Source organism: Canis lupus, chromosome 28 (genome assembly GCF_011100685.1).
Source record: "Canis lupus familiaris isolate Mischka breed German Shepherd chromosome 28, alternate assembly UU_Cfam_GSD_1.0, whole genome shotgun sequence".
Lineage (NCBI taxonomy): Eukaryota > Metazoa > Chordata > Mammalia > Carnivora > Canidae > Canis > Canis lupus.
In genome coordinates, this window is record NC_049249.1 from 17,579,704 (window position 1) to 17,604,923 (window position 25,220).

General features: G+C 40.4%; 1 protein-coding gene across 2 annotated transcripts in view; it reads left to right on the forward strand.

The window, feature by feature from the left end:
- SORCS3 (sortilin related VPS10 domain containing receptor 3) overlaps positions 1 to 25,220 on the forward strand; it is a 581,611-nt gene that overhangs the window by 477,164 nt on the left and 79,227 nt on the right. For both annotated transcript variants that reach the window (XM_038578740.1, XM_038578741.1), the window contains exons 9-13: positions 5,131 to 5,310; positions 14,984 to 15,130; positions 16,579 to 16,681; positions 21,163 to 21,239; positions 24,339 to 24,430. In XM_038578740.1, coding sequence (XP_038434668.1) covers positions 5,131 to 5,310; positions 14,984 to 15,130; positions 16,579 to 16,681; positions 21,163 to 21,239; positions 24,339 to 24,430 — 599 coding nt within the window. The remainder of the gene's footprint in view (positions 1 to 5,130; positions 5,311 to 14,983; positions 15,131 to 16,578; positions 16,682 to 21,162; positions 21,240 to 24,338; positions 24,431 to 25,220) is intronic.

The window sequence follows — 25,220 nt, forward strand, 5'->3', positions numbered from 1 at the left end:
TCTTTGCAAATAAAGGCTCTCCCTACCTAAGTCTAGGTTTGCTTTTAGTTGACAGTAGAATATGTTTAATCCCATTTTGAATAATAAAGGGGAGAAGAGGGAAATATGCTTGAGAAAATTTATTATAATGATAATGACAGTGATATTAACCTTTTCCTTAATTTCCTTAGGACAATTTTCCTTAATTTTTACATTGCCCCAAATACTGATTTAATCCTTTGCTGTGTCACAGCCGCACTTCTTAAATTGTTATCTGTAATTCTAATTTCTTTTGTCACTTCCTATCTACTCTTCAGCCTAGTTCCAGCTATCTTCTGCTTTCCCCTCTTTCCACTATTCCACCAAAAATCCTCTAGCCATTGTTACCAGGGACCATCTCCAGCCAAGTGCAATAGACATTTCTCCATTTGACACTTGGAAAAAAATCCATACCTGATACTCTTCTCTTTGGAATATTTTATTCTAATTTCTTTTTCTGGTTCCTCTTCCCCTGCCACCCTTAAATGTTAATGATCCTAAGTTCTGGCATTCTGCATGATTCCTAGGTGACTTCATCCCTTCTCTCCATATTGGTGACACCTGTGTCCATAGCCTCCTCCCATATTGATTGAACTCTGGACTGCTTATTTGAAGTAGCTCCCTTGAAAGATCCCATTTTAAAACTCTAGAACTGAGCTCGGTGTTTTTATATTATATCCCTAAAATTTCATCCTTCTCCTGTGTTTACTTACTCCCTCTCTTTATTCATATGAAAACTTTTATTGGATATCTACCAAGTGCTAAATACTTAGAAAGTGCTAGAAGTGAAGTGATAAATAAGAAAGATACAGTGTCTTCTCTCTGGGAACTTACCATCTAATGAGAGAGACTGACATAGAATAAATGATTATGCAAGTTTTTAGCTATGGGTGTTTAATTATGATTATATGTGTACACTAAAAAGAAGCAGAGAATTTTGAAAGTCAGAAATCAGGCATATTAAAGATACTCCCTTTTCCTTTATCCCCCTGTGGGTTCTGCCTCCATATCTCACCCATCCATTTCATAGAGTTCTCATAGAAAACCTGCTTCCTTTGTTCAGGCTCTTATGTTTCACTACTTAGATTATTGCAGTCACTTCATAAGCCTTCCTCCTTGTCCACTAAGTCTACCTTCACGCTGCCTCCACAACAAATGTGATCTTGCAATGAAGCTGGTCTTCCCCAGCCAGATTTCTGCATTGGTCATTGCTAATTTTTCCTTTTTTCCTGCTTAAAATCTTGTGCCAATTTTGTATCTCCTTCTGGGTAAAACTTAAGTGTGCCATGCGGAGCCCCTTATGGTGTGGCCACTGTCTGTCCTCACCTCCCTCAGGGAAAAACTGTTTTCAAGCCACTCAAGTTCCATATGTCTCCATGGATTCCCCTGCCCCCCATCTATAAGCCTTTGTATTCCTATCAGTACTGTACTGAAGACTTTAGTCAGGTTCACAGAAGGACAAGAGTGCATGATATCCCCACCACCATGAGGCACCTGCTTGAGGTCAGGTTGTATTTCTTGTTCCTCTCTGTACTTCTATTATAATGCTTGGCACATGGCAGGTGCTGAATAACCTATGTATTTTTATAATGAATGAAGTTACATTTAGCCCAGATTACACAAAAATGCTTCAATCATGGGGAAGTATTTTCACCATTGTTTACCTACGAAGTCTCACATTTAGGTTTGTGAAAGGCAAATATGATTCTTCCAAATTAAAGGGTTATTTATAATTGTTATCCAAATAAAGGCAAGAATGTGGTTATATCTGATGCTGTCCAAATTCCCATTTAGTAAAGTCCCGATCAGAACTGGCTTACCGCTTTTCCCCCTTGAAGCTCTCTCTCTTCATCACCACTTACATCTTGCCCTACTTGTTCTTAGGAGTAGCAAGAATGTCTTCAATTTTGTAGGAAGGAGGTGACACATGCTTAGAGGTTAGATTGAGATCACAGGATTTAAGAAATATACTTTATTATCATTCAGATCCCTGTTAGACCAATATTACTGATAATGCTTTTATTTGTTCTTGAAAACTTAATATTCTGGTTATTATTGGTAGATCCCTATTCAACTATAAGATCTATCTGGAGAGAGGACACATAGTTCAGAGCTTTTTCAAAGAGTGATTTTCCAGACTGCATGCACCTGACTTATCTGGAAGGCTGGTTCGGATGGTAGAGTTCAAGGCTTCACAACCAGACATACAGAATCAGAACCTCAGGCAGTGGGACATAGGAGTCCGCATGCTATGATCTCCAGGTCATTTTGGTGCATATTGAGTTATACACTCACTGATAACAGAGTTTAGCTTCCTGATTCTGATAGTCTTGGGTTTAAATCTTAGTGATATCATTTATTAGTTAAGTGATTTAGGGAAATTAAGAATCTCTGGAGCAAACTTCCCAGTCCTAGATGCTAAAGAGCACTCCATCCCTCAGAGCCTGCAATACCTGAGCACCAGGTGATATACCCCAGCACATCTCCCAACTAAGATACACTCACAGCAAACCTGGCTGCATTTAATCCTGACCATGCCCCAGTGTTTTAAATTGTTTTTTTTTTCCCACTTTTTTACATTAGTTTAGTCTAAAATAACTTAGCTCATTCATTTTTATAACCAAAACATCTGGGAAAAGCCGGGCATTTCTATTGCATTTTTAACAGGGTAAGTGAATTTAATCTGTATTTCCTGCAGCTGCTATTTCCCCTCCTACTGGGTTCTTGGGCTTTCATTCCACACCAACACAACACAATTTCATCACAGGGTTTTTAAGAGGAAGCCTTATTTCCATTTTCAAGCAGCTCAGCAGGAACCTGTAATTCCATAAGGTATGTAAGCACAAATGAGCTAGCGAGGTCTTAGTCAAGGCGACCTAGGGAGTTCAAGGCCAGACACTGAAGGTTTGACAGATCCTCCAATAAAAAGATCCAGAACGCATCTCACTTTTCCCACCTCATCGTTGTCTAAATCGAATGAGCTTGCTCCTTTTTAAAAACATCTTGGAGAAACTCTCCATAGTTGTGACATTATAGACATTGCTACCTCCTTTTATTGCTGAAATCATTTCTGGGAAAGGTTGGTTAAACAAGGTAAGAGCCTGGTGCTTTACTTACTGTCAACTCTAATTCCCCATGCCCGTACTATGTATGGGTGCTTACCACCACAGTGACAGGGGTCCTCTCCTGCTTTCTCAGGATGCCATTACTCCTTGGCATATACACCTGTTTAGTTATACATTTTTTAACTGCTTCTATTGTGCCCAAGATTGTGAATCCGAGAAACCACCAAGGAGCCAACACTGATGCAAGTACATGAGGGTTTATTTACAAGCTCGAGCGTGGGTCCAAGTATATTCCATACAGCAGAGCAGGGACTTGGACCCCGAAGTGGGTTACAGCTGGGTTTTTTATGGGCTGGTCTAGGGGATCTTCAGAAGGGGTGGAGGAATTTTTTCAATTCCAATATGGGGGCAAAGGTGGGGGAGTTTCTTAAGATCTGATATGGGATTCTCTGCCGAGGGCATTCTGAGCTTTATTGTCTTTCCGATATGGGATTCCCTGCCTAGGACAATCACAGTTTTCCCTGTAAAGTTCAGTTCTTATTCCCAGGGACCTAACATGGCTGTACTTGTGCTAATGCTAAACTTGAGGTGGAATGGCCTTAATTTTTCTTGGCCTCCACACTTCCATTATGTCAAGTGTTTATATCTGTGTCATTTCCTCCTGACAGTGTGAATTCCTTGGGCAAGAACTAGATTTTGTGATAATCTTTGTATGGTGCCTTGCCATATATGAAAACTGGCTTTTGTAAACTTTTTTGAATTGTGAACTGGTTAGATTTGATTTTGGAAATGTTCTAGTCCAGGTATACAAGCTAAAGTGACTTCAGGGACTAGAAAGTTCATCACCTATCACATTGATATGTGAGAGGCAGATCATAAGAACTTTTGGGTGCTTGAGGCTGAAGTTTCATGAGTGCTGACTTCGTCTAAAAGACTACACCAAAAAAAAAAAAAAAAAAGACTACACCAGCAGGTATTCAGTAGAGGCTGTGATCAGACCAAGCATTTGTGATTCATATTCGTCTCATGGGTCATAGGATTGCAGCTTCTAATCTGGAGGCTGTGTATCCAAATGGTTAGAAGCTAACAATTAAGTTAGAGCTCTACTGCTTCTGTCACTTACTAGGTATGTAACATGAAGCAAGTTGGCAAACCTCTGCATACCTTAGTTTATGCTTCAGTAAAATGGAAATTATACTACCTCTGTGGGAGAATTATTTGGATTTTTAACTGAAATAGTACATTTAGATGACTTAGAGTGGTGCTCCGATGTCAGCTATTTTTATTGGTAGCCCAATCTTTTCAGTGTTTTGGTGAGAAAATTGAAACTCAGGGACACAAACACCTTCCACACCATATAGCTAACTTATAGCAGAGTTTCTGTTATGACCCAGAACACTAAATTCCAGGTTGAGTGTCCTTTCTGCAACTATGATTTTCAAATATTATCTTATTAGCAGCAGAACCTCCCTCACCTTTTATTCCCCAAATATTATGCAGAAGTCCAGGATAAAACAAATTAAAATGGTGCCGATCTGGTTGAAACAGTGTTGGAAGCCCAGAGCCCTACCCATTGGCTCTGCCTCCCTGCCACCCTTCTTGCAATCTCCATGACTCTGAAGATCCCAAAGAGAAGTTTCAAAACCACTACACTAAAAAGTTTGAAAATATGAATGAAGATCTAAAGCCAGGGATAAGCCCTGTCTTCTTTGCATGTGCGAGTTTCCTCTTGCAAGGCTGTATGTCTCCGTTAGCACTAACACTAACTTTCAGGTATAAAAATAAAAAATGAAAGTGGATGAATCCCTTGAAGCCGTGGAAAATGATACCCACCAAAGCCCCTTACACCCATCTTACTGTCACTTAGCAAGGAACAGAAATCACGAAGCTCTTAATTTATAGCCTTGGTCCGACACAGAATTGTTTAACATTGCCTATAACTCAAGCTTTTTCCCAACCATTCATGAGTCATGGTAATTACTCTGGGTCCCAATGGGCAGAGAGATATGGAGATCTGCTGCCTTACAGGTTTTCCATCTTCTTATAGGACATGCACATCATCAGTACCGATGAGAACCAAGTGTTTGCAGCCGTTCAAGAATGGAACCAGAATGACACGTACAATCTGTACATCTCAGACACGCGTGGCATCTACTTCACCTTGGCCATGGAGAACATTAAGAGTAGCCGAGGTCTAATGGGAAACATTATTATTGAATTGTATGAGGTATGTAGCCAAGATGATCCTGCACCTGGAACTGCCTTTTTTTTTTTTTTTTTCCCACGAGTTTTAATGGAATAAACACAAGCATTGCAGTCAGCCAGTCCTGGGTTCAGATGATGGCTATACCCTTTAGCGATTGTGTGACTTCAGGCAAGGAACTTAACCTTCCTGTGCCTTAATCTCCTCACCTGTAAAAATATTTACCTAATGAGATGCTTGTGAGAATGAGAGATAATGTATAAAAAGCATCTAGTGTGGTGGTTGACTCAGCAAACTTGAACAAATGGTAGCTGAAGCTGATGCTCTTTTGTGTATGAGCATGATTACAAGCCAGATGCACAGGTATTTGACCTACATGGGCTTGCTTAAGTCCCTTTATTCAACTCTATGGACCCTGTGTGGAGGTATGTATCTATTTGTATACCTTAAATTATTTGGGAAATTACATTTTATGAACAAATTTTACAGGGAAAGAAAAGTGACTATCATTGCTAAGGATGAGAGTTTCCCTAAGATGCCACGAGATGCCAACATATGTGCCTGGTGAAGAACTGACCTTGATCTATGTTGAGTTGTTTAATATGATCATCTTCCTGAGTTTTCAGTTCTGTTGAGGTTTTGTTTTTCAATGTGATCACCAGTTCAAGAATAATTTATCTGGGAAACCAAGTGACTCCACATAGGGATTAGAGAAAAACTGGCCTGTGGTCCTTTTTTATATCTCTAGTGGCAGTGTATGACCTCTAATTGTCCTGGCCACTGCACTCACCTTGCTATGATGGATTGATTCAAGTAAAGGGGTGTATTTCATTATCCAGCATTCACTAGTGACTGGTGGTCAAACCTATACCTGCTACGCTGTTTGAGATCATTCATTCTTGGAGGGAAGAGTTGTCTGCCATGAATGGTAGCTTCAGATGGTATGGGTGAGCTGCTCCATTACAAGTATCATCTTTGAGGAGTGAGAGTGGCTTTCAAAACTGAGGGATCCATGTAGGGGCTTCTGCTTTATAGTGGTCTCTTCTGAGCAGTGCCCATCAGAGTTCTAGCATCCCCACACTGGTATCTAAGTTACTGAGGGTGCTGGAAACATGTAAGATTCTAGTTATGTTATAAGGTAGGATTGCCACACAAAGGTCTGGGGTGAATAGAAGCACATTCAAAAAGATAGAGAGAAGTGAATAGCCCTGGATGTAAAACAAATCAAGAGAAATACTGTGATTTCCTAGGAGGTTGTTGACAAATGCCTATTCCTGTAACAACAAGGCCTCAGTTTGGGAAATAGCCCAGTTTTCTTTGCTTGTTTGTTTGTTTTGTTTTTTTTAGAATTACAAAAACTGATGATTAAGATGTGTAAAGGGCTTTGGGAAGCTTACATTTCCATGTATCTGATCATACCTGGAGGCAGAAATACAGTTTGTTATTGGGGAGTAAGTCACCTCTGGTGGGAAGGTTTGGATGAAATGTTCCTAAGACTGAGGCCATTGCAACCAGGTTCCTGTAAATGAGGCTGTAGAGATAAGAGGATTATTCATTCTCCTGTGGCCAGACCTTAGTAGGGCAGGATAGACATTGCTGCAGATGACCTTTCAAATGAGAAATCCCTTTGTCTCTGATCCTATTGATAAGGTGGGTGAGTTTGGCACTGTGCTGTTCCTTTTGTAATAAAGAGTACTTTGGTCATTGTGAACAGTGAGACACTCTGAAGTGGAGCATGCATGGATCGAAATGAAGAATGTGCCTAAGTGTATGTATTTCTTTTTGTCTTACTGAAGTCAGTCTTGCATTTTCATTCTTTTTGGGAGAAAAAATAATGCATGACGTTCATCTTATCTATAGAGAAGAGAGATACCAGGCAAAGCAACTTCTCTAAAGCCAGTTCTATTGAGGTTGTTCTCCGTTTAATTTTTATCAAGGTTCATGGTGCCCCTGCTTTATGTTAAAGCCCATGAGGAAGACAAGAGAGATACTGATTCTTACCCTCAGGAAGTTTTCAGTCTAGTTTGTCAGACTTGGAGGAAGTCAGTGAACAAAGGTTTTGTTTTTTGTTTTTTTTTTTTTTACCTGCCCAGACTGGAGTCAGTTGAGACAAAGGGTGAGACAAATGGAAGTCAAATATCAGTTTGATTGCTTTTAAAAGTTATGTAGGAGCAAGTGAGCTTGCTAATACTGCCTGCCAGAACTGGATGCACCACTGCCATGAGGTACAGAGAATGTGATCTTTGCAGGTAGATCCCTAAAATAGTGAACATTCAGATGTGCTGTATATGCCCAGTTCCTTTTTGCAATGTTACCAATCTGATCGTAAGTCTTTTTTCCCTAGGGAGGAAGAACTGGAAGATATTCCATATTTTATGACTGGCATGAGTCAAGAACTAGATGGATAGTATAGATTTGTAAGGCCATGAGCTAGCCAATCTAATTGCATAGAATAGATGCTCACAGGTACAAGAATGAGTGCCTGATAGGTGGTTGGAGTTCAGATTCTAGAAGGCATTTAATACCAAGAAAATAAATTGTATCCTGACACTATCTAGACCATGACCATATTGAAGGTTTTAACAGAGGGTGATGCCTGTTTTGCACCTGGAGTTGCATTCTGTGATTTGGAGATAAAGCTGAATTTAATTGGTCTCTAGGGGTCATTAGTTTTTAACCTCCTTCACTAGAGACTCTCATAGAAACTGAGATTGTGTACCATATGGCCAGTTAACAAAGAGACTATAATTTTTCTGGACTCTGAATGCCCTTGAGTAATGCAGCTGGGAAAAGTAGTAAGCTTTCACATTTTCAATTCAACTAAATTAATACAGTCTCATAAACTATATTTTGTTTGATGAGATGAAGCTGGTGCCTGAGACTCATAATCTACTGGAAAGATATGTGACCCTATTAGGGTAGTTAGGGATCACAAACTAACTTGTATTAAAACTGTGATTTTCCATGTTGTAGAATCACTAGAGAGGAAGGTTAATTCTAACTTGAGGAATTTGGAGAGACTTGGAGATGACCTGGCTTAAAAGATAAATTATTGGAGTCTGGGAGAAAGGCATGTCTGGTGGAATCCCAGCATAAAATGAGAACCAGAGTCTGATGAGTAAATGCCCACTTTCATGGAATGTTGAATTATTTTGCAGAACAGTGGGGATTAATATTGCAAAGGTAGTAAAAAAGAGCTAGATTGAAGAGTTGGGCATTTATTTGGTGGGCTAACATTTCTATCTGTCCTTCCCCTACATCTAATACCTAGAAATGATACTTGGATGCATGATGCAATCTCCTATCCCAAGTTAATATATAACTTTATATTATGATGTGATAGGGTATTACACCTGTTTAGCCTTGTCTGAAATATCAGAGATACCTTTACATAACACAGATGTGAGGTGGCTTGGGATGAGCACAGCCACTTAAATCTACTTAGTACTGTATCACTCCATCTTGCATGTGGCCCTCTCAAGCTTCTTCTTGACCATGAGAAAGGACAAAGAAAATAGAAAACTTACTTGAGAATTCACCATGAAGGTCTTGACACTAAAAGATCTTGGAAACCATGGGTAGGAATCCACCCTCTCTGAACTCCCTAAAACTGAATAAAGCAGAGACATTGTTTCCTGGCCTGTTGTTGAGAGTTTCTTCTCATTCTTCTTTAATCTCTGCTTCCAAGTACAATATTGTCAGGGCTGTAATTACATAATAAGGTGAGAAAATAATTCTTGCAGGCCGCCGAATAATAATCTCTCTATTAAGGTATCAGAGCCCTTTCCATCAAAACCAGTTTGGTGATGACAATGAATATAATCTGTTAATGTGTTTTCACCATTATTCTGTGATACTCTTTTCACGTAGAGCTGTGTTGTGGTTTCCTCACATCACTAACTCCAAACTACATTTCTTCTTCATTGCTTTCCACTGATAAATCAAGAAACTAATATATTTTCCAACACCCTCAGTTATATTATAGAAACATGCTCTGAGCTGTTGATTGGATGCATATTCTTCAATATTTTCCTGGATATTAAGCATCCAACTCACACCTCATTATAATAATAGCAGCATATCAGGTAATGCCTTAGATTGGTGTCATTGAATAAATATATAATGCAAACTGTAGATGCACTGCTAAATATTCTATCACTCACAGTGTTGAAAGTAAAAGAAACGGGGGAAATTAATTATAATATTTTTTATTTAACCAAAATATCTAAAATATTATCATTTTAGTATATGCTCCATTTGAAAAATTACTAATGAGGTATTTTATATTTTTCCATACTAAATCTACAAAATTCTGGGTTTATTTTACACATCCCACATCTCTCGATTCATATGCTAAATTTTCATCAGAAATACTCCATCAGTATTTACATTTCATAAAATTTGTGGTAGAAAGGTAGATTCACATACCCAGGTTATTCCAAACATACTTAAAAGTTTGCCAATAAAGAATTGGGTATCAGTTTTTCAACTGAAGTTCAAATTGGTTCAAATAAAATATAGCTAAACTTCAGTTCCTTGGTTCCACTGGCCACATTTCAAGTGGAGAGTAGCCATGTGTGGCTAGTGGCCATAGTATTGGTTCGCATAACTTTAATGATTCATATGCTTTTGCCATATCTCTTTGTGGTAGGTGTCACCCCCTCTCATGCCTGTGAGAGTACAGATATGCAGAGAATTTAGTAACTTGGGTCAGATCACACAGATAGTAAAATGGTAGAGCTATGCTTTAACCAGCCAATGTATATTTGAATAAAAAGCCCAGGCTCATTAGGGAAATACAAATCAAAACCACAATGAGATACCACCTCACACTAGTGAGAATGATGAAAATGAGCAAGACAGGAAACAACAAATGTTGGAGAGGATGTGGAGAAAGGGGAACCCTCTTGCACTGTTGGTGGGAATGTGAACTGGTACAGCCACTCTGGAAAACTGGAGGTTCCTCAAAGAGTTAAAAATAGAGCTACCCTGTGACCCAGCAATTGCACTGCTGGGGATTTACCTCAAAGATACAGATGCAGTGAAATGGCAGGACACCTGCACTCCAAGGTTTATAGCAGCAAAGTCCACAATAGCCAAACTGTAGAAGGAGCCTCAGTGTCCATTGAAAGAAAAATGGATAAAGAAGCTGTGGTCTCTGTATACAATGGAATATTACTCAACCATTAGAAATGACAAATACCCACCATTTGTTTCAATGTGGATGGAACTGGAGGGTATTATGCTGAGTGTAGTAAGTCAATCGGAAAAGGACAAACATTATATGGTCTCATTCATTTGGGGAATATAAAAATTAGTGAAGTAGAATAAAGGGGAAAGGAGAGAAAATGAGTGGGAAATATCAGTGAGGGAAACAGAACATGAGAGACTCCTAACTCTGGGAAACAAACAAGGGGTAGTGGGCAGGGGGATGGGGAGACTGGGTGACCAGCACTGAGGGGGGCACTTGATGGGATGAGCAGTGGGTGTTATGCTATATGTTGGCAAATCGAACTCCAATAAATAAATAAATAAATATATAAATGTGTGTGTGTGTGTGTGTGTGTGTGTGTGTGTGTATATATATATATATAGTTGTTGTTGTTCTTTAAAGCCCAGGCTCTTCCCACCATGCATTTTTTCCACATTTTTTTATTGAGGTATAATTTATGTATAGTAGAATTTTCCCTTTTTGATATGAAGTTCTATGAGTTTTGACAAGGGTATGCATTTGTGCTACTACCATAATTAAGATAGAGAACTGTCACCCCACAATATTTCTTCTGATGGCTTTTTTGTTTTTTAAAGATTTTATTTATTTATTCATGAGAGACAGAGAGAGAGAGAGAGAGAGAGAGAGAGAGGCAGAGACACAGGCAAAGGGAGAAGCAGGCTCCATGCAGGAAGCCCAATGTGGGATTCGATCCTGGGACTCTGGGACCATGCCCTGGGCCAAAGGCAGGCACTAAACCACTGAACCACCCAGGCGTCCCTGATGGCCTTTTTGTTTTCAACCATTCTTCCACCCCAAATCACTAGCAGACCAGTCTGATTTCTTTCTCTCTCCTGTTTTGCCTTTTCTAGATTTTATGTAATTGGGTTTATACAGTAGATCGTCTTTTGATTTTGGCTTCTTTTACTTACAATCATGCATTTGAGATTCACCCATGTTGTTGAGTATCTGTACGTATTCCTTTTTCTTAAATTGCTGAGTGGTATTCCATTTTGTGGATGTGCTCTGATTTTTTTATTTATTCACCAGTTGAAGGACATGTAAGTTGTTTCCAGTTCTGCGTGATAATGAATAAAACCTCTATAAACATCCACGTGAACATAGGTTTTTATTTCTCTTGGGTAAATACCTATGAGTAGGATTACTGGGTTGAATATAATAAAATATATTTATAAAAAGCCACCAGGCTGTTTCTAAAGAGGTATTCTCATTTTGCATCCCCACCAGAGATGTATGGGAGTTCTGGATGCTCACATCTTCACCAATACTTGGTATTATAGGGTATGTGAGTGCATTTAGCCACTGTGAAGGGGGGCCTACTGATACCTTATTGTGGGTTTAATTTGAATTTCATAATGACTATGTGGACCTCACCAGGATGGATAAAATGAGACTGTCTGAGTCATCTTTAGTATTCTGGTTTCTTTGCCCGTCTTTTTGATGTTCTATTCCTTTCCCTTTCCTTGTGCCTGCTTCCCACCCTTTATCATGAACTTAAGTGACCCATCGTTGGCCAGATGGACAGCTGCTTATAGCCTCCACAGGGACATCTTTCCCAAACTCACCTTTGTCGGCCCCTCACCACAGGTCCCACTCTAGGGACAGCTCAAGGCAGACTACAGTAATTGCTTTTCTCAGCAGAGCCCTGGTTTCCTTGTCCTAAGGGCCCAGAGAGATGAGCAACAGATGACCGTGCCACCTGGATTCAGTGCTCTGCCAAGAGGTTGCTGTCAGGTTCTCTTCATACCTCAAATTGATTCCCAGAAGGAAAGTGGGCCATTCAGACCTATACTTGTATGACCCTCTTCTGTGGCCACCATCCCAAGCTTGTGCCCTTCTCTTTGAACTCTGGGCCAACAGCTACAAGCCATGCTTCTGATTTCAAACAACAATGGGAGATGGTTAGAGTTTATCAGATGTCAGGTAACTCCTTGGATGGAAGAGTTAAAATGAGTGTCTCATTCTTTTATTCCTTTATATTGTATACAGTGGGCTAAGTAGTGTTTCATGATACTTTTGCATCAGAGACATATAGTGTGCCTACATGTGTACACATGCATGCATATATGGATATGAGTACTATGCTGCAACATAAATACATCTCATACTTGGGTTGCGATAAAAAGTTTAAAAGTTGTTGGCCTACGGCACACAAAAGCAAAGTACCCTCCAAATTTATAGTCTATTCATACACGATATGGAGCCAAGAAGCAATTCAGTAATAATGTAAGAGTTTTGAGCAATCCAAATACAAATTGGAAGTGTTCTGGTTCTTTGGGTCTGGAGGGAGATTGCCCTGACTCATGTGCAACTGCAAGAGAAAGGCTTTTAGAGCTGCAGATAGCTTTCTGGGAAATCTTCAGTCCTGTGTCTTTTCAGACCCCATTTTCCATATTTTGTTCTCAAAAATATGGTGGTGTAGTGCTCAATGGGAAAATATGGTAGTGACCATTACATTTGCCCAAGATACTCATCCAGGAGGACACAAGAAGCAAAGCATCTGAATGGCTAGTAAATTCATGCTGTAATGCATCCAGCTAGGAGGCAGTAGATGAGGGTGACAGGAGCCCCACAGGAGCGGGCTTAGAAGTCTAAGTCAGACTTGTATATTTTTCTCCTGGAGGTAGACACCAAGGCCCTTGGTATGCATTGGAGGGGGCCAGCTGACTCAGCGGGGAGAGTTCTCTAGAATCATTATCTGGTTGTCCAACAGAAAAGGTACTAGCTCTGTGGCTAAAGAAAATACCAGAAGGCATCCATCAGACAGTTGGTTCTAAAGGAACACAGATTCCACTGTCTCTGAGAAATAATTGGTAGTCAGGTTTAAGAAAAACAGTTTTGCAGTAGATTTTATTTTTTTATTTTTATTTTTTAAGACTCAATTCCAGCACCCAGCATCACACCCTGAGCAGAAGGCAGAAGTTCAACCACTGAGCCACCTAGGCGCCCCTGCAGTTGGTTTTAAAGACTGAGGTGATGAGAGAGCCTCAGAGCCCCTAGATGAGCATAGAAGATGCCAGTCTTCCTGAAATGGCACTGATTTTAAGCAGTTAGGGCAGGGAGGCTTTGCCCGGGGAAGGACAGAACTCTGACACCGACACAGAACTCCCCCTACCTTGGCTTCTGTCCCTACCCACCCTCTGTTCAAGTTAGAAATCTAATCAATTCCTTTTTTGGCCATTTGTCAAATTCCCCTGGTGGTGTCCTTCCCAGATAAATTCTGTTCTCCTCTTGACATTCTTTGTCCATTTTTGTTGTTTGTTTTTATCTGGTTTGGCATTCTTTTACAAGGGCAATCAGGTTATTATTTTTTTTTTTAAAGAGCAAAAATTAAAACAAACTTCTTATTTCACCAACCAAATGTTGTCATTAAAAAATAAAAGAGTTCACTTCTGTGATATTCTTTCCCACTGGTATTATCTCCACTAACCATGATCCTCAAAGAACGGGGAATAAATACACTTAAAATTCTGAGATATCTATTTCCAGAAAACCTGTCAGTCAACCTCATGTTTATATATTTTTAAGTGATTTGACTTGCCTTTTGGCTTTGGAACATGCTGGGGTTATTATAGGAAGTTAGGGACTCTTTCTTTGATGTAGAGTGTTGTCATTCAGAATATCTGTTCTTATTTCCCAAAATGTAAACATAGAAGAAATAAAAGTTTGAGTTGAATCTGTAGTTACTCTAGAACTTTTCTGAATTAAAAATTTATTTTCATTCTTTAGCTTCTTGTTTTGTGGTCATGCTCTTCTCCCTTCTAAATATCAAGGGGATGCAAATTCCAATAGATCGGGAACTCTGGCAAGAATGCTCTGCATTATTTCATGTGTTTATTGTTAGCCAACTGAGGAAAAAGAGGAAGGGCAGGATTGATTCTGTCTATTTCAAAGTGACGATTGGCTGAGACCCAAAGATGACATGGAAGTTGTGCGAGATCACATAGAAAGCCAATGGCACAGCCAAAGATGGATGCCGGGTCACCAAACTGGGTCATCTGCCTAAAAATATCTGCCTCACTACTAATCAGGATGCCTAAACTTCTAGCATTAAGGATAATACCTTTATGCTTTCAAAATCTGGCTCCAACCTCCTCCTGAGCAAAAGTATGTGTTCCCCGAAGGGGCAACTTCTTTAGTCGTTATCAACCACTGCCAACTCAGAGAGAATGTTAAGAGTTAATTAAGGATAAGATACTATGAACAAAATGCAGAAACATATAAAGTGGGAAAAAGCAGATGGGTAAAAGGACAGTGGGACATCTGAGTCAGGAGCAGGCGGTAGAGGGCACAGAGATAATCTTAAACTTCTCTCAAAGGCCACATGGTATATGGCATTTCTCACCACGTTCCTCCTCTTCCCTTCTTTGGTACCCCCAATGCCCTGTGGAAAACGCTGGGGCTTCTCCCAGGTTATCAGCATTTGGCCCAACATGGTTCTCCATCTCTTCCCCTTTTTCCTAGGTAGCAGGTATCAGAGGGATATTCTTGGCCAATAAGAAGGTGGATGACCAGGTGAAGACATATATCACTTATAACAAAGGCAGAGATTGGCGCCTACTTCAAGCTCCAGATGTGGATCTGCGTGGAAGTCCGGTACACTGCCTGCTGGTCAGTCACCCAGTCTCACATGAAGTCCACTGGGCAAGCTGGTTGCCTGGGGATGTTGCATCAGGGGCTTTCTTCCATTAAGGTGTTAGGAACATGGCTGGTTCTGGGCAGGGCTTTCCTGCAACTCCCAGGGTGATGATCTATGGACTCAGACTGCCACACCATTTGGATGGAAAGTTCAGTTGAAGTTCACAGGCTTTTACTGAGAATATATTATGTGCTCCAACTCTCAGTAAGATAAATAAATGTTTAGGAGACAGTGCCTACATTCCAGGGTCTCAGGAAGAGCTCAGGAGTAGAAACACACCTGCTAACTGATACTATGATGCATTTTGGTAAGTGCTTGATAGATGTCAAAGTAAGCAGAAGTTGCCTTGCAAGCCCAGGAGAGGTCAGGCTGGTGTGTCCACATGGGATAGCAGTTAATCTGCCAGCCATTCCCAGGGTGCCAGGTGTGTGGAATGTTGGGTTAGGCACTCTGGAGGACATGATATATAAGAGGTTTTCTCTGCCCTTAAGTGTGGCAATTCTAGGTGGAGAGGGAAGGCAGATCATTAACAGTGAAATTCATGACCCTCTGTGCATTCTTAGAGGATCTACGTGAGAAAGTCTTCCAAGGTTGGCTTTTGCCATTGTTAAAAAGGTTTATTAACAACTTACCACACTCTGGACACTAGGTTAAAAACGGGGATATGGGGCAGACAGGGATTTTCCTTTTTTGTAGATTTCAATATAACCCCCTGTTTTCTGCTGGGGGTGCCAGGAAAATCAGAGACAAGTGTGTGCCTACCTCTAGCAACTGGTCATAGCACGGATTTTCTTTTTCCTTAGGCCTTACTCATGGCTTTGTCTTATTTTCTCTTATTTTCTTAACCTAATTTTCTTCTTTCCCCAATTTCACCATTCTCTTGTTCTTATTTATTATATAGGATATATCTTTATAAATCAATCATCCTTTTTAAGAACACCTAAATAAGGGTAAATTTTAGGTAAAATTCAAGAAACATTATAAACAGGAATCAAATAATAAAGGAGAAACAGACACAATCTGGTTGAAGAAGAGGGTAGAGGGCCTGGAGACTGCCTCACTTAGCTTCTGCTCTGCATCCCTCCCAGAGGCTGCCTACAACTCTGAAAAACTGGATGTGATGGTCAAGATCAGATACAGGGGAAGGTCAGGATCATTCTGTGGGAAGGAATAGTCAGGGAGGCTTCATAAGGCTGACCGTGAACAGGACCCTGATGGATGAGGCAGGAATGAGTAAGGGAGGGGAGGCCTACAGTTGTGATGGGGTCAGCTTCTGATGTGAGCATACCGGCTGCCTCAGACAGAAATGTCTCCTGCCCAAATCTGAGTGAGCGGTTGCTTTTGGAAGCCTCATCTCTGGTGGGGCCGGTATGTGTGTCAGAAGTTTGCTGGAATGAAGATGTTTTCTTCTCCATTTTAGCCCTTCTGCTCCTTACACCTGCACTTGCAGATCTCTGAAAATCCGTATTCTTCAGGAAGAATCTCCAGCAAGGAGACAGCCCCGGGACTTGTGGTGGCTACAGGTAAGGAAGACATTCCTTGTGCTTCTTCCTCCCTGATGGTTTCTGGAATGTATTTATCACCTCTTTGGACTCATTTGAGCATTGGGTAAAAGCAAGGGACACTCTCCCCAGAAAATAGGCAGGGTCATGGAACCCCAGGGCCAATCTCATGACCCAGGAAAAGAGCTCCAGACACTTGTAACTTCAAGGTTACTGCATGTCCCACGTAGTCACAGAGCTATTCCTTGTGCTTAGCAAGAGGCCAGAGTTCCTCTCAAAGTAAACTGACTGATCAGAAAGCTTGTTTGTCATAGGGAATTCTTACTTTAAGACACCTTGATATATGAACTTGCCAGCTCACCAAATATAAGTTGGGGTAGCTTTCTCTTTACACAGAGGATTCTTTGCAAAGGCTTTCACCCCAGAGCTGTTTTTAATCAGGAGGCCTCTGGTGCATGTAAAGGTTTGTTTACACATGATTAACCACCTGGCTGAGAGCCTGGTGGGAAAGGGCAGAAAGACCTAAGGTTGCATTGTTGGAGCCACTGTCCACTGAACATCAATCAAAAATGAGGATAAAACAGCTCTGAAATGAAAATGAAAGCCTCTGGGGAATGTGCTCTGATTAGCATGCATTCGATTTACATGCACCTTCTCAGGAATACATTGATGGCATAAAGCAAGGCGGGCTTCTAATCTCAGAAGTTAGGGCTCTGGTGGGTAGGCTTTTTTTCTAATGAAAGCAGATAAGTGCACAGTGACTTCCTGAGATGGTCCATTCTGTCTTGTCACAGCAAGCCGAAGCTCTGGCTCCTGGAGTCACAGCTCTCCTGGACAGGACTTCCTTCTCCATGCCCCCCAGCTGCATGAACTTTGAAAAATGTCAGGGACTGACCACGCTGATCAGATCTGGAGCGAGTGTCATCCTCTAGCATTCCAGTCATTTCTCTCAACCTCGTAGGGATTGAATCCCCATATTGAGCACCACTGGCTTCAGGACAGGCTTTAGCCCAGGTTAGTGAGAGATGGGGGCAGGCTTTGTTGCTGTCCTGGCTTGAGGAGTGATCCCCATACTCCCTAATCTTTGTGGTTTGGACCTCCCAATTCAGAGACTGCAACACTCTCTGCTTCTCCTCAAGGCCTAGAGGACACCCTGAAGTGGAGTAGAAGCAACATGGAAAACAGTAATAAAAAAAAAAAAGGAAAAGAAAAGAAAGAAAAGAAAACAGTAATCAATAATAAAAGTTAATATTACTTAATATGCCAACTATATAGCCAGACATTGTCTTGTGTGACTTAACCACTCTGAACTTCAATATTTTCATTGGCAAAGTGGGGTTACCAGTACTGACATAACAGAATTGAAGGATTAAATGAAGAATTGGATTTAAAGTGCTTGGGCAGGGATCCCTGGGTGGCACAGCGGTTTGGCGCCTGCCTTTGGCCCAGGGCGCGATCCTGGAGACCCGGAATCGAATCCCACATCGGGCTCCCGGTGCATGGAGCCTGCTTCTCCCTCTGCCTGTGTCTCTGCCTCTCTCTCTCTCTCTCTCTCTGTGACTATCATAAATAAATAAAAATTAAAAAAAAAATAAAATAAAGTGCTTGGGCAGTACCTGGGACATATTGAGTGCTCAGTACTCGCCAGCTCTTACCATCATTGATATTACAGAAATTTAACCTTGATCTTCTTATATCAGAGACTGTGACTTGTGCATCTCCTTCAACAGAATCCATAAATCATATGCATACACTATGCAAATGCTGACTGAATGAATGTACTCAGGAGCCCTGGTGTCCTGCTTTCAGAGCTGCGCTCTGACACTGGCCTTATGAATTTTGCTTAGTTCTCCAACCACTGGGCTTTGTTTCCTCCATTTATAAAACAGGTTTCTCTTTTTCCAACCTTGTGGGAGTTTGTAAAAATTAGAGATAGTAGAGGATGTCAAGATCCAGCAAAGTGCTCGGACCATAGTGAGATAGGATTAGTTGTAGATATTACCTGAGATCATCTTGTGCCCTAAACTAGTTGAATGTTAAGTCTTTATAAATTGACAAACATAGACAAGTTAAAGATTTATTTTTGAAAGTTTTTTTTTTTTTTTTTTTTGTCCACAGACACTTGACCCTTGAACAGCATGGGGGTTAAGGGTGCCAATCCCTGAGTAGTTGAAAATCCATATAAAACATTTGAGTTTCTGAAACTTAACTACTAACAGCCTACTGTTGTCCAGAAGCCTTACCAATAACATAGTCTATTAACACATATTTTGCACATTATATGCACTGTATACTGTATTCTTACAATAAAATAGGCTAGAGGAAAGAAAATGTTATGAAGAAAATCATGAGGAAGAGAATATACATTTATAGCTCTGTGCTGTATTTACTGAAAAAAAAATCACAAGTGGACTCACACAGTTCAAATTCATGTTGTTCAAGGATCAACTGTGTATCAGAATTTACTACTGCTTTTTATTCTCCCCTTTGTAACTCTTATAACTTTGTGTGGCCCCTTGCCATACAAATGTCCCTGGGATGTTGGGAGGGATATAACACAGCTGAAGAGATCCTGATGAAAAACCAGACCCAGATTGCTGGCAAATGTCTCCTCGTTCCCAGCTTCTCCTTACCCTATTTGCTAGTTCTCCCTGGGAGGTTGTTCACTATCAGGAAAATTATTATGAAGTCAGCCAAGGATGTCTTCAGTGGCCTGCGTGGAGCCTGTCTCTCCAGGGCCCTTTCCCACATCCAGTCATGTCACCTGACTCTGAGTGTCTGTGACCTGGGCTCCCTCCCCTCTGCTCCTGCTGCTTATGACCTCTCTGCCCCATCCCTCTTTTCTTTCTTCATCTTTGTCTTCCAAAAACTGTATCTGGTGAGTTGAATTCCAGATTCCAGACAAATCTCCGCAGAGCTGCTCACCGTGCCTCTCCCTGCTCCTCTCACACCTACTGCCTGAGCTGTGAGCCCTGGGGTTATTTTTGGAAGCCTGAGTGTCAAAACAAGTTGGCTAGCTGTGTGCGCCCTGGTGCTGATGGGAGCTTGACAAGCTGTAGCCTGGCTTTAATTTCTCATTTTGAAGCATTAAATGTCAGGAGCTCAATTAACATTTTCATTATTGCATTTTTATTGTGCTCTTACTTAGGCTACAGATGTGTGGGAGCTAACATTCCCTTCCTGCTATTTTTAAAGAAAAAAAATATCAGCCGAAATGATAAATTCTTACATCTTTAGGGTACTTTCCTGGTTCTTGATACCTCCCCAAATGCACATCAGCATCGGAAACATGATGTAATCATTTGTTGACTCATTCATCCATTCCACAATTATTTATTGAGCAATAAACTGCTACATTTGGGGCACTGTTCTGGGCTCTGAGGTGGAGGCGTGCATAGTGGGGAACCTTGGGCAACGTAGGTAGACTAGAAAATCTTGATCACTGCCTTTTCTAATAAACATAATCGCAAGGTGATGATGTGCAAGGGGAAGAAAAAGAATGAGAAAGAAGGAATAAAAGTGTAAAGCAGTGGAGTCAATAAGATTGGAACAAACCAGATGCCTTCTCCTGCCATACTTGATAGTCATGATCTGCTGAGTGTAGTCATTTTATTCTGGGCACCCTGTAAACTTGGTTACACAGTTTACATTTTTAAGTTGGGTACACACTCACATGTATACATAGAGATACATAGACACACAGACATGCATTCCAGTTTTCCTTAGGCTACAATTATACGTGAGGAGTAAAGTGTCCTTAGGCCCACCTTCTCCATGCATGTCTGTTGTTCCACTCTTTGCCACCTTCAGGGACCACCTATCAAGATCAATTTTAAGAGACTATTGGTTACAGCATGAATAGTTCAAGGAAGCCAAGCTCATTAATATTGGGTCTTTGAGTCTTACCTTTTAAAGATGCATTCCTGTCATGTTATTTACTATAGTTCCCATATTGTTTTTTTCATTGTGGTGGGTTTTTTATATAACACCAAGAAAGCACTACACACATCAACTTTATTTGTATCTATCTATCTATCTATCTATCTATCTATCTATCTATCTATTTATTTATTTTTAAGATTTTATTTATTCATGAGAAACACAGAGAGGAGAGAGAGAGGGGCAGAGACACAGGCAGAGGGAGAAGCAGGCTCCATGCAGGGAGCCCGATGTGGGACTTGATCCCGGGTTTCCAGGATCACGCCCCAGGCCGAAGGCGGCGCTAAACTTCTGAGCCACCTGGGCTGCCCTGTATTTATTTTTTAAAGGAATTTTTAACAATTGATTATTATTATTATTATTATTGTTTTAGTCATCTCTATACCCAACATGAGGCTTGAACTCATGAACCCAAGATCAAGAATTGCATGCTTTCCTGACTGAGCCAGCCAGGCGCTCTACATCAACTTTTAACATAACTTGGAAAAACTTTACTCTCTGCTACCTCCCCCGCCCCACTCTCAAATCTGCAACCAATTATAAATGATGTGCTTATGTTTCAGGCAATATTGGCCCGGAGCTCTCATATACTGATATTGGTGTGTTCATCTCTTCTGATGGGGGCAACACATGGAGACAGGTAACTGGGAGAATTGGGGACAGGGAAGAGGCATTTAGGGCAAGTTCTGCCAACATCTCATTTCCCTATAGATTCCAGTAGATTTTCCTATAGAGTCCTATGGTTGCAAAAAAAAAAAAAAAAAAAAAACCAACATTGAAGCAGCTATTCAGTTTGGTCCATTTTTGCTGATAGATAGGCAATAGAGTAAAATGGAATAAAATGGAAGCATTGGAGAAGGAATAGGAAGAACTGGAGTTTTCTCTCTCTCTTTTTTTTTTTTTTTCTATTCTTTCATCCAGCAGTAAGTAAGGAACAGCCACTAGATGCTGAGTCATGGGCTGCTTTCTGGGGATACAACCAATGAAATGATTCCTATCATTAATGTGACATAGGACCTGGGAAGATAGGTTCCTTTGCCTTGCTGGATCTGTTTCTTTATCTATAAGATAAGGGGTCAGAATACTAAAAACACAAAGCTGTCAATTTGGTGGATTAAATATTATGTAGGCCCAGCCTTCAGTAAGTGTGAAGCAGTTTAATAGATACATGACTGTGTGAAAAATTAATTCAATTTTACAAATATTGGTAGCACACTGTCCAATAGAACTTTGTGCAGTGATGAAAATGTTCTGTGTCTATACCATCCCATGTGACTACTTAACAGTTGAGATGTGGCTAGTGTGACAGAGGAGCTGAATTTTTTATTTTATTTTAATTAATTTAAATTTAAATAGTCTCATGTGGCTACTGTATTGAACAACACAGATTTATACAATGTCAGCTAGGTGTCAAATACAAACCTGTAGAGACAGTTGAATATTTTGGAGTCTCTTTTCTCAATGAGTTCAAAATTAAGTAGAGAAAAAGCTTCATAAATAACTTACTGTAGTTTAGAGTGATTTTTTTTAAAAGAGAGTGAGCACCCACAGGCAGAGGGGAGGGGCAGAGGGAGAGGGAAAGTATCTTAACAATTGTAAGAGAATTTTTTGTGGGGCATGATCTCACCATCCTGAGATCATGACCTGAGATGAAATCAAGAGTCAGACGCTTAAATAACTGATCCACCAATCCAAATCCAATGCTGTATTTTAGCAGCATTTTTAGTTTGCAGAGAAAAGAGATAAATTGATTCTACTTGGAGAAACTGGGAAAGACTTTACCAGAGTTGACATTTTACTAAGTCTTAAATGTGAGAAGTTTTTCACCTGAGGAAGACGACAGAGGGACATTGAATGTCTTGATGTAGGTGCAGCCATATTCGCAACCTAGTTGGACAAGTTCCAGCTTTGGATCCCTTAGTGAAGACTGTCATCACCATCACCAGCATCATCATCACCACCCCCATTGCCACCACTGTCACCACTATGATTATCAAAAGAAAAATTTACCAAGGATCTACCAGCACAACCAGCTATCTTAAGTACTATAAGAATACAACATACAACATAGAATAAGTTAAGAATAAGAATAAGTCATACAACAAAGAATAAGTTAAGATTCCTACCCACAAGGTGTAATCAGGTAGATGAAGAACAGACACATAATTAAGAACTTATCTTCAGAATAGAAGATAATCTCTTTTAAGTATCAATTGAGGATGGAAACTGGAACATCAACTCTTCTAGTATAGAAGCTCCCAACAACAAACTATTGTCCCTCCAACTCAAGAAATAGCTAACCTGGCTGAGTGGCCCCTGCAGTATTCCTTCCTTCCACTACTTTGGTTTTTCTTTTTACAAATAGTTAAGGATTCCAGTTTCCACTCTAGCGATGGACAGGGCAATCGTTAGCAGTGGCCAGAGTGGTAGAGAGGAAAGTGTAAAGGTAATGGTGTCTCCCTCTTCCTCATGCTGAGAATCTCGTTGTACCCCTCATCCTCAGACTTCAATCCAGCATCTCCATTAAGTGGCTTATTACAGAGCCCCCTTTGAGCTCTGGAGAGAAAACGCTGGCATTGTAGGCTCAGAGTCCATGTTTATATCTAATATATAAATGAATCGCCCTGAGATCCTTTTTGCATAAGACTACCATTACTGTGGACATTTTTATTCCTTAAAAGGCAAATACGAGAAAGGAAACCAATTGAGAGGTTAGGCCTGAGAATTCATTTACTTTTTCTTTATGGTGTTTCCTGGTGCATATGTATAGAAGACCCTATTTCTCTTATTCCCTCCCTTTTAAATATGTTTATACCTCCTTTTCTACTATGTTTCACTTAATCTACCATCCCAACCTCTCCATCTAGGCTGTAGGAACCACCAGTAGTGATTAAGAGCTAGAGAAATTGTCCAATTCCACTTTCCTCTAAGAGATCTAAAGTAGGAGGTTGGTTTTCTTCTGGGGAATTTTTTTTCCTGTTTCAGGTTGGAGATATAATTTATAAAATAGAAGCATTGATACATGTGGGATTATATCTGAAGTTCTCAGAGCCTGGCATCAGAGTAGGTATTTAGGAAATCCTATGGGGTGATGGATGGATGGATCACTGAATGTGTAAATGAATGAGTGGATGGGTGAATAAATAATGTTCAAAGGGATGAATCAGTGCATATACAGAGTAAAGATCTGTAAGGGCCAAACTTAGGCCGTCATCCAGCTTGTATGGAAACCTAGGCGGTGGTGGCTCAGTGTAAGAACTCAGTCATCATGTATACCATAATGTCTAGAGAAATTGTCTTTACATTTATAGTTTATGAACAACACTGTAAGGCAGACACCATTTATTGATTAACAAAAAAATCTACATAGATGAGAAAGAAGAAAGAGATGAGTAGTAACTTACTTGCATGCAAAAATGAGGAAGCATTTGTGAAGTCCTATTTTCCTTTGGGTTATCTAGCTGAGCATTTTGTTGTTTCAATTTCTTGTAGGTTCATAGAACTAGTGAAAGGAGCCCTAGAAATGCCATTTGAGTGGCCTGGGGAGAGTTACTGGTTCTCTGCAAAGTCCATTCCTCATCTACTAAGTGGGGTTGATAGTACTTGCCAAATTACCTGATAGGGTTGTTGGAAGGCTCAGAACCTGGATGAAACAATGTTTGTGAAAGACTTTGTAAACTATCAAGCACTGTGCAATTGTAAGGTGTTGCTATGATTGTTGTTGTTGTTGTTGTTCCAGATCTTTGATGAAGAGTACAATGTCTGGTTCCTAGACTGGGGTGGCGCCCTCGTGGCCATGAAACACACACCTCTGCCAGTCAGGCATTTGTGGTAAGGACAGCTCCCTACCCTATTAATGAGCAATTTTTCAGTGGAAAGTGTTGGGACACATTTTTCTGCATGATTTTGTACCCATTTACCCATTTCCTCTTCCATTTATTCATCCATCCGTCCATTTAATATACATCTCATCATCTAACTTAGGTAGCAGTGGTAGGCCAGATCATTTAGATAGGGAAGTGTGATGATTAGAGTGGGGTGGTAGGAATGGGTGCTCAGATAAGTCGAAAAGACCAGAAAGGTCCCATGAGTCCAAGCATCCAAGATTAAGAATCTAAAATACGGGAAATGGAAACTGCTGCAAGAAGAATATTAGGTTCATATAGCAGATAAAAAGTTCAGTTCTAGATAAGTTGAATTTTAGATGTCTGTGAGTATTAAAGCAGAGATGATGATTTGTCTGATATATTCATCTGAAGGTCAGGACAGAGTCTGGGCTGACACTGATGGCAAGTAAAGTCATGGAAGTGGGCTCAATGCCTCAGAAGAGTGGGTACAACAAGGAGAAACCAGGAATTCCTACAGAGCCCTGTTGAATACCAACACATAGAGCAGAAAATAAATGATGGAACAGACCGAGAAGTAGACTAAACAATAAAAACACAGGAGAAATGCTTGCATGGATGCTGAAGAAAGGGGTAATCAGACCAAATTAGTTATGCCATGAAAAACAATCTAGGATTAAGCAATATATAGAGGAGTAAAGGGTGTCATTGGTGATCTGTGTCAGAGTTGATTCAAAAGAGAAGTGGGATTGAGAGGTAGATTGCAGGAAGGGGAG